The sequence below is a fragment of the Salmo salar genome, chromosome ssa04 (genome assembly GCF_905237065.1).
Source record: "Salmo salar chromosome ssa04, Ssal_v3.1, whole genome shotgun sequence".
NCBI classification, from domain to species: domain Eukaryota; kingdom Metazoa; phylum Chordata; class Actinopteri; order Salmoniformes; family Salmonidae; genus Salmo; species Salmo salar.
In genome coordinates, this window is record NC_059445.1 from 23,513,639 (window position 1) to 23,524,203 (window position 10,565).

General features: G+C 39.4%; 1 protein-coding gene across 1 annotated transcript; it reads right to left on the minus strand.

The window, feature by feature from the left end:
* Positions 1–520: 520 nt before the first annotated feature.
* On the minus strand, positions 521–9,437 carry LOC106597100 (probable E3 ubiquitin-protein ligase HERC3). The gene is made up of 23 exons (XM_045717621.1): positions 8,915–9,437; positions 8,724–8,835; positions 8,495–8,574; positions 8,142–8,363; positions 7,667–7,758; positions 6,874–7,004; positions 6,408–6,532; positions 6,203–6,279; positions 5,963–6,093; positions 5,800–5,859; positions 5,574–5,679; positions 5,282–5,474; positions 4,825–4,979; positions 4,451–4,573; positions 4,042–4,140; positions 3,519–3,704; positions 3,295–3,435; positions 2,802–2,968; positions 2,473–2,536; positions 1,901–1,971; positions 1,451–1,634; positions 1,039–1,141; positions 521–924 (listed from the first exon to the last, which is right to left on the minus strand). Exons 1-23 carry the CDS (start codon positions 9,126–9,128, stop codon positions 713–715), a joined length of 3,048 nt encoding a protein of 1,015 aa, XP_045573577.1. The 5' UTR covers positions 9,129–9,437; the 3' UTR covers positions 521–712.
* Between the last annotated feature and the right edge of the window lie 1,128 nt (positions 9,438–10,565).

Here is a 10,565-nt window from a genome sequence, read left to right on the forward strand (position 1 = left end):
GCTATGAACTTGAGTAGTACTCTAAATATAAGTCGAGGTCAGTGGTGCTCAAATCATGAGCCTGGAGGTTTTATTTTTATGTCAAGGCGCTACACAACCGAAAATACGCCTTTTAAAGGCCTTGTTCCCGATGTTCACAGATCACGTTCATGGTAAATGCTGGCATGTCTGCTAAAGTGTAAATGACCTTTAAAAGAATCTTATAGTGCGCTGCGCTATAGAGCGCCTTGAGTTAAATCCTGCCCTATATTGTGAATTGGGGAAGGATGATTGAGAAGGATGTGTGCCAAATGATCCGTGTCTTATTGTGTGCCACCTAACTGCAGGGATATTATGTTTTCATTGATTTCTGTAATGAACCATTTGGTGGGTCTTGTAAATGAATAGTTCTTGTGTTCAACTGAAAACCTGATATGCTTCTATTAACAATTTGATTATTTCAAATACTTTGGGATTTCCTTGTATCTTGGTTATCATTTTTGTTAATCTGTTTAATGTGCAGGCACAAACCATGCTGTACTTTTTGATCTATAAATCTTTTAATAAAATTTGATGAATGCAATATGATAATGTCATAATACCACACAGATCTCAAGTTAGGATTTGAAATACAACCCTACATTAAAACAATCCAAATCTTAAACGCAACTATGGAACAATGAAAAGATGAACACAGGAGAGAAGTATATACAGCAGCAACACTATACACCCATTATTCATTCCAGAAGCCTCTGTTGTGGCCAACAGCCTCTATAAGCCTGCTCTGTAGTGTCTCTTTGGAGGGGTAGATGGGCAGCTGCAACAGAGAGTGACAGGTCAGCGCCTCTGGAAAATGCTGTTGGGAGGAGTTGAGAAGGGTTTGGACCCTCATCCTGATCTGGTTCATACCCAGGATGGGCACACAATCACAGCCAGTCAGGAACACTGAAGGGGCAAAGGTGGTAAAAGGGAGAGGGCAGTGAATGACAGAACAGAACGTTATTCTCAGTAGCCTACGTTATTAGTTCATCTGTTACAATGAAAATGTTCCATACTTACACAGGAACGCTTTCTTTTGATCCTCTGTCAGTTCCTCAAACACCTCCCAGAATGTGACGATGTTGGGATGCCCAGCATGGTACTCTCCTTCATACACAGTGTTCTAGTTTGGAGGAAAATGCCGTCAATGAATATGGTGAAGCAATAGACACTTGACACCATTCAAACCATTTGTCTAACCAATGTATCAAAACAACATTTTAGCTAGGTTGCAGAACATGTTCACCATCAATCCCAAATCAACCCCAGGACTCTTGTTTTTAAGGCTCCATCTTGCCCTCTGATAGGCTAGGTGACATTTCTGCATATATTATATGTTTTTACTTGTCTAATGCTCTCAGATGTAGACAATTGGCTCGGGGTAGATTTGGGATTGAGCTTCAGTCATGTAGTAACAAAACATGGTTCTGACCTGTTTCAGCGTTTCCCAGTCGAAATTCTCCTTTCCCACCATCACTCCCCTCAGTTCCTCTGGCTGGAAGAACTCCACCACGTCCATGTCACACACCTTGAAGAAGCCTTTCCTGAACTCTTCAAACACCACCTCTACTGACTGGTTGAAGATGTAGTTCACATAGGTGTCAACAAACTCCTTCCTGTCAAAAGAATGACAGACAGAGTCAGATATCCATTGAGTTGTAGATAGTATAGGTTGCTGCCAATTCCAGTTGATGTCAATTCAAGGAATGAGAAGCATCATTTACTTTCCATTATGATTTCTCCATTCATACAATTATATTTCAATTTGAGATGATATTGGCAAAATGGAATTAACCCCAATCCTGGTAGCTGTAGCAATGGAAAAACGTGTCATTTTGTAAACCTTGTATTTTGTCAGTAGTAAATATTGCTATAATCTTACTTGTTAGCACTTGTGACGAGTTTTCCAGGTTCTTTAGGATCAAGTTCCACCACTACGTCACCCCACATCACCTATAATAGTGAGTAATGAAAATAGTGAGGTAAATGAACAATGATAACACTTCAGACTGAGGGTATGGAAAAATAGATGGGAGTGATCTGGGAGAGACATACACACTGAAATAATATAATTGATCTTATGTTCAGTAATTCATAACACTTCACTTCAATGTAGGGTCTTTTCAATGTAGGATCTTAATTTGAGCCAATTTGATACAGCTGGAAAATAATCCTGCAGCAACTGGAAATGTGAATTATGTGTATTATAATTAATGGACATTTTTTGTAGGGGTTGATAGATTTTTCATAAGGGCAAATCAAGTCTGTCATTTTAAAAAGTGTAAATTACTAACTTCAGAAGCCCTTTAAAACCTTGAATACACTACACGTTTGCATTTCTTGCTGTGTGGGAAAATTGTCAGCAACAAAAGAGTGATCAAATAAAAATCCTACATCTGTATTATGTTAGATTTTATTTGTTCATCGATCAAACTGTTTGAATGCAATACATACTGAGAAAGTCATGTCCATGTTTTCAACATCATCATCAGGGTAATCCAAGATGTACTGCAAACTCCTTCAAAAGCATTGAAAATAATATGTGACAATTATAAAATCGGCAATCAATAAATCATGATGCTTTCATAAATGAAAAACTATTCATCCACATAATGAATCATTGCTTATCCACACAGAGCAAGTGCCCTGCCCCTGAGATGCAATAAAATGCATTGAGATGCAATTTCTTAATCTGTCCTTGGTGTCCTTATAACAAATACAACTGCCTGTACTGTAATACATTACTGACTAAGGGATAACAATATATTATGGTCTGAACTTACCCGGCTTCAATGGGGCTAAACTCTCTCAGGTCCTCTAAAGAGGGCTTGATGTTCACCAGCTTCTTGAAGAAGGCCATGGGGAAGGGGAGGTGCACCATGTTGTTGTTGTACAGGGCCATCCCACACAGAACCCCAAACAGGAAATAACGCTTCTCCTCCACTCTAGGCTGTTAGTAAGGATGTGTTGGACAAGAGACAAGAAATACGCCATGAGTGAGAGTATAGGACATGCTGTTGTTAACCTGGGGAAAATGATAGCTTAATATACATTAAAGGGAAGGTACTGTGGTTTCTACAATACAGCAGTAGGCTAGTAATACAGTAGTAATACAGTAGTAGATCCTCTCTAGGAACATATCTTTAACAGTGTTTCACTACCAGCACATTTGAAGCTATTTGAAAGTACAATGATTATCGATATAGAAAAGAAAATAATGTGTTGAGGAGCAGAAAACCTCATAATCCAAGTGTAACTTCCCTAAACGTGCCTCACCATTGCAGGGAACCAGGCCAGCGTGTTGGTGTCGTTGTACATGAACATCCCAGACTCGGGAACCAACAGCTTATCAAACAAATGGAGGAAGAAGTCCCTTTTGTAGACGTCTGTCAGCTTCGCATCCTCGTCCAAATACACCTGAGAGAGGTAAGCAGTACATTTTGGCATAGCCCTTCTCTGTTCAAAACATTGTCTCATCATATTTAAAAATATGGACTTACCACAAGGGACCTCTTGAAGGTACTGTGATATGCTACACTCAGTTGATGGAAAGTGTCTTCGATGAGTGACGCTCTCCTCAGCCTCAGCTCAAAGAACGGAGCAGGAGCCGCCACGGGGAACATGTCAAAAGGCCACATGCCAGTTCTTTGGCGATTGTTAGGGGGATTCTGCAATACAGTGCAATACTAAGTCTTCAGTTAGTGCTTTTCTAGTATTAATTTCAACCAGTTTCTCACATCAACAAGGTTAAGAAATATGGTTGGTTTCTTCAGTATTGATGGTCAACACTCCAGAGCTACTTGGAATGCAGGCGTTTTGCTCCAGCCCTGTTCTAACACACCTGATTCAGCTAATCAAGATCCTGGTGAGCAGCTGATTAGTAGAACCAGGTGTGTTAGAGCAGGGCAAGAGCAAAAGCCTGCATACACAGTCAGTTGGTCTCTAGTAGGGGGTTTAGCCACCCTGATTTATAGTATCTGCTGTATATTATAATACTATATATTGAGAAGCAAGTTTCATTACCTTTGTGAGTGCAGCGTTGATGTTAAAAACGTTTATCTTGCTCTGCAGATTCATCAAGAATGGGTAACGACAAAAGATGGCAGGTGTCTGATCCACATCCTGAAAGTGATGTAAAGGAAAACGTACAATGCATCTCAATTAAGGAGCTTCTTTGTCTAATTATGTTCATCTGCACTGATAAGAAGGAACTTTAGTAGGGGAGAAAGATTCTCCAGTAGGAAAACAACATGTTTCCTTCACTCTCTCTTTCCAGACCATTTCAGGTAGAGGAAATCTATAGCCTCTATTGAGATGCAGCCTGCTGTAGGACACTTTCTAAGACCCAAACAACAAACATTAAAACACTTGAAGACTGACAGCAACTAGCATGGTTAGCAATCAGTGACTGAGGCAAAATAACTTTTCTTACCTGCTTTGACCATAAACGCCAAAGCTTTACATCCTCCTCTAGAAATATGGGATTGAAGTGAACCTCCTCCATACAAAAGGTACTGTCTGGAACTCTCTGGGTTTCTACAGATTTCTGGTTTGCCTTTGAAACAATATAGAAAAGTAAAATACATTGATAATAAATAAACAATTATTAGCAAGTATTAGCTAAATATTTTCCATGTTTGTCAGAAAAATATTATTTAATCAGATCTCAGTTACAGTCTCATTGATTCTAAATAGGTTGCATTGAAATAACTGCCACCAGATTGGTCCTCGAAGTTGACTGGTCAAAATGGGAAAACAGCATTATAAATGGATTGACAGTACGAGCAGAGAAGCATGGACACTGACTCTGTGTAGATGGCCGAGGACCTGGAGCAGGTGTTTGATCCCAGGGTCACGAGTGCGTAGAATATGTTCACTCCTCAGAATCACCGACAGGGCCTTCTTCCACACCCCAATGTGCTTGGTCATGACAGACCGCTTCAATGAGGACCAGCAGTCACCTACAGGACATGATAACACACAGATTACTTTCTCAAACCATAGAAGTAGAATTTGCTCTACTTCACAATCATTCCAGGGGCACCCCCAATGTGCACAAGTCTTGTTTTAGCCCAGCAAACCACATTCGATTCAAATTATCAATGGTTTTGTAAATTTAGCCTAGTCGAAATCTGCCCGATAGCGAATGAACAAGGACAAAATAAGTTGTCTACAGCACAAACAGATTTACAACTACGTTATTGTTGATTAGTTGAATTTGGGGTGACACACTTTAAACATTTTAAATGGACGGCAACATTACCGAGGACCTGCAGCTTGTCGGGGTGCAGTCTGAGGATAGCAGCAGCAACGGCTTCGGTGAGATCTGTCCTTCTGTGCTGTTTGTGAAGGACCCTCAGGAGCTCAGGGAGAACCAGGTAGACCCTCAAGCCCTCCACTCCAATGGGCTCCTCATACAGGGAGGGAAGCAGTGTGTGATGGACAACAGCTTCAACCTAGTGCAATGAAAGAGGTGTGTGAATCGTCCCTCGTTCAAGATACATGTCAGAATAGGATCGATTACATATCAATTTATAAATATATTCACAAAATACCTCAGTCAAAACTTTGGCCTTTTTCGACAGCTTCCGGAATGCGCCTTGAACGAGTGAAAAATCCAGGCCAGACTGTTTTGGTGAGGTTTGGTAATGTTTGTCACAACTAATAAAAGCAAGAAATAATTGTCAATATTTATGTCATATTTAAATCAGTATTCTTTGATAATGTAATATTTCAAACATAAGACAATCATGTATTTGAACCAATATTAAATACTGTTACCTTTTATCAAGAAAGCTCCCATTTAAACATGATGCAGAAGAAAACATTTTTGTGATTTCCCTGCAATTACAAGTTTGAGTAAACTTTCAGTTCAGTATGTGACCGTACATAAACAAAATAAGGAAATAACAACAACGGTAAATTATAGTTACTTATATCATACTTACTTCTGTCCTTTTTCCAAGACTTTGAGTCACATTCCGAGATCCATTTGTCAATGATTTCTTCATCTATAGCTTGTTGTGTCACTTTGCCCACACTTGACCAGAGATTGTTAGACCTTTCTTCAGACTCCTGGGAAGATAACAATGTGATGCAACGTATCACAGCAATGTTAAGTACAAAGGACAAACTATGTCCTGTTTTGCTAACTCATTGTTTCAAACCCGAATTGTGTCCATACCTGACCAAGAGTGCACAATGCAAAGGAATGGTTTCCTCCAGCAAAAATGTGTTCAATTTTCTGGTCATCAATCTGGTCTGAAATGTTGACAAAAATAGTTGATTATCAAGTTAATGCTATTTCATGTTTTACTTCATGTTATTTTAGTTGAGTAATGTTATACCATATACCATATATAATGTTATACCATAAATTTATGTTTTACCTGGCAGTTGTACTGGAAGGGGCACAGACTGATCAATCTTTACTCCATTTCCCAGCTGCCCTTGTTCTCCGCACCCAAATGAGTAGATCTTATTGGAGGGCCCCACAAATGCTAATGTGTGGTGTCTAACGTGGCAAACGGACAGAGAAAACATTTCTCAAATCAACAATGAATTATAAAAAGGTCTTATGCTAAGATGAAAATGTCCCGTGTGGCTCAGTTGGTAGAGCATGGTGTTTGCAACGCCAGGGTTGTGGGTACGATTCCCACGGGGGACCAGTACGGGGAAGAAAAAAAAAATGTATGAAATGTATGCATTCACTACTGTAAGTCGCTCTGGATAAGAGCGTCTGCTAAATGACTAAAATATAAATGTAATGAAAATAACCAAAACTGTCCTACATCAATTTTTGTTGTGTCACAACATTTTGTCAAATCCAGATCATGTCTAATAAGTGTAACCTACCTTCCACAGGCTATCTGGGTCACCTTTGACCCCCAGAGTTGCCCCACCACTCGAGGTCGTAGTTCATCTCGGAGAGAGTTGTGTCCAAGCTGTCCATAGCGGCCTGAGCCAAATGTGAACACCACACCTCCCTAGAACAAAATCAACCCAGACAGTTATCATACAGTGTTTTCCTCTACGTTAATGAGGATGTTTCAATGCACATTTCCAGGGAACTAAAAACCATTTCATTTTTTTGGTTTATTTTTTATTTTAATATTATTTAACTAGTCAAGTCAGTTAAGAACAAATTCTTATTGACAATGACGGCCTACCAAAAGGTCCCCCCGTCGGGGACGGGGTCTGGGATTAAAAATATTATTTAATTAAATAAAAATATAGGACAACACACATCACGACAAGAGAGACAACACAACACTACATAAACAGAGACCTAAGACAACAACATAGCATGGCAGCAACACATGACAACACAGCATGGTAGCAGCACAACATGGTACAAACATTATTGGGCACAGACAACAGCACAAAGGGCAAGGTGGTAGAGACAACAATACATCATGCAAAGCAGCCACAACTGTCAGTAAGAGTGTCCATGATCGAGTCTTTGAATGAAGAGATAAAACTGTCCAGTTTGAGTGTTTGTTGCAGCTCGTTCCAGTCGCTGGCTGCAGCGAACATTGAGACACCAATATAAATAAACACACATAAAATGTAGACATATTGTATGGTCCAAACAACATTTAGTTCAAATGATAGGGAAAAGTGTAATTATGTCAGACAGATATACAACCTTTGTCAGAACGGAAGTATGTCCTCCTCCACATGAAATCAAAACACTCTTCTTCAGATTCAGGCAATCAACAGGAGCTGGGGCATGTCTGTCTACAGAAAATTGGGTTTGTTTTATTGTTATTATTATATATAATTTTTTATAATTATTTATTCACAACACATAACCCTCAAACACGCGACACATTGTGCTCTCATCCTGGTTAAAATAGTTTTTAGACAGAAAATGCTAATTTATGTACTTCTCTATATTTTTTCACATAAAACCACCAAAAAATGTGGTTGATAATATATAAATCAGGAGTCTCCAGCTACAGCCTGAGAGAGCTACTGAGTGGGAAGACTTTTGTTTAAACCCAACACTAACACACCTGTTTCAAATCATGTACAATTTATGCTCTTCGGTCTGGACCTTGATTATTTAAATATATTTAACAAGAGTCAACACATATGCTATTGTGTAATGTATACTGTACCTGTTGTGTCCCCTAGTCCCAGTTGCCCGGCTGTGTTCTTGCCCCAGCCGAACACAGCTCCAGAAAGGGACAGAGCGAAGCTGTGGTCTCCCCCTGCAGTGATCTGAACCAGGGGGATCCCTGATAGAGACTTCAGGGGTGTTGGGGACATGGCGCTGGGATTGCCCCACCCCAAACCCAGCTGACCGCTGGTGTTCTGACCCCATGTGAACACCTGACCATCTGAACAGAAATCAGAAGTAAGCAACCATACAGTGAGAACATTGTACAGGATTACAGTTTTGAAAGGTTAGACTGTTTTGGTTAAGTTGCATTGTGAAACAGCGATTAGTGGTGTGTTAATGGTCATTTACCCTGTGTTAGTGAAATTGAATGCTGGTCTCCACATGCAACCTGAGTTACCTTTCGGTTAAATAGCTTCTTATCCAATGGTCTGGGGGAAAAGAAGAAAGATAAATAAGATTAGTTGGCCCATTTCAATTAAATGACAAATTGTTTTTATACTTTAGCTATTTGAATGAGGGGGTGACCATTTCTTTGGGTAAACTACATATAAATGTATCATTATGGAATGGAACCCACCTGAGAATATTGGCTTTGTCCAAGCAGAGAACCCAGCCCTCTTCAGACAGTAGAACAGCATGAGAATCTCCACAACTCAGAGCCTGAATCGTCTCCTTACATTTCACACTCCCTAAAGCACATAAAACATATGATTGGGCAACTCAAGAAAATATATTATAAAAATTGATTGGAAAGCAGATTAGACCTACTCAGTTTCCCTGTGAATCTTCTCCCATCTTGGTCCTCTTGAATCTGTGCGACAGACACTAGTCTCCCATTATTTCTGATAAACGCGACCACACTGTTACCTGCGGACAGACCTTGAATTTTAGATTTAAGGTGTATCAAATTAACGCAACTAATATCCGTTTTTGTCGTATCTAAACCAAAGCCATTACGACTATCCTCTCCCCATGAAATCATTGTTGTGTTATATTCTTAAACAAGTCCATACAGATTCTAACACTTGAAGGAGAGCACCTGCCGATGTGTCCGACTCAATGATGGGTTTATATGATCGCAACCAACCATATGACATACAGAAAGACTAATCATCATCATTATCATCAACAAAGCAGGAAACGAAAATGAATCTTAAATTAAACTGTATTTTTAGAGGGCATAAAAGAAAACACGCCTACAAGCAAATATAAATACAGTTTCGAATAGTTACTTATGGCGCAAGGCCGAAAACGAAAGTGAACGTCTATTGACAATAACAGCCCAGTTATCTTGGAAATAGCCTACAATAAACTGACGTATTTGACACACATGATAATGCTTGAAACATTACCACCCAGTCGATTCCTCCCTAGATGCATTTCAGTGGAACTGGCTGCAACGCCTACTTTATGCTCTGTCATGCATGACTGCTAAATGCATAAATTTTTTTTCTTCTTCATATTTTAAATTAATTACCAAACTTCACTTTTAAGCTCACGTTTATCATTATTATTTCAAAAAATAACTGTCAGCAGTATTTTTCGGAGGGTGCACACTGACTTAACCAGGCAAAGAGTAAAGAAAATACTAAAATTGCTTTAATTGTTGGGTTATGATACTATACATCAGTGTGGCAGTTGTACTAAAAATTAAAATGGCAATTGAACAGGTAAATAGGTATATAATAACCTATGCAGAAAGAAGGAATGGGAGTTTGAAATACTTTTACTAGTCGAATAGTAACATAGATTTTTGTCTGATATTCGGATATTTGAAATACATGTGGTTTTTAAAAACCTACGTTTTAAACCTGAACCCAGCTATGCGAGGGAAAAGATGGTACTTTACTGTTGCAGCTGTGGAAGAACAGGAAATAGAGATGGGAGCGAGCAGACGGAGGGAGAGAGAGACGCCAAGACAACTCCGCTACAGCCAACACTAGCTAGCTAACTTGCATCAGCGACGATGTTATTTATTATCATCCCATATAACAGTGTCTATATTGACTGGAGTAGCCTATTGGATTCGACAACACTTCCTGTAGCTACTCACCCCAACGCTAGGCATCGCCTTTTCATGGAATCCAATGGGCTGCTATAGGATTAGCTAGCCTAGCATGCTGACGAACAACTAACATTCATTAACAACTAGCAGTATTTCAATCTTCTCGATTTGTCAGTTGGGATAATTAGGAGTACACCGCTGTATTCCATTCCTGGATTGAGGTACTTTTCCCGAGCCATATCTCTCGCCGGCCCCGAGCAGTCTTGATCGTGTCATAGCAGCATTCTGACTAGAGAGAGAACTTAATGAAGAGTTTGAGTTGATTTATTCTTGCTCACAGATGAAACTGAAGAAATGCAGAATTTACATTACTAATCATTGCAAAACACTAATTTAAAATAGATAACACATAAT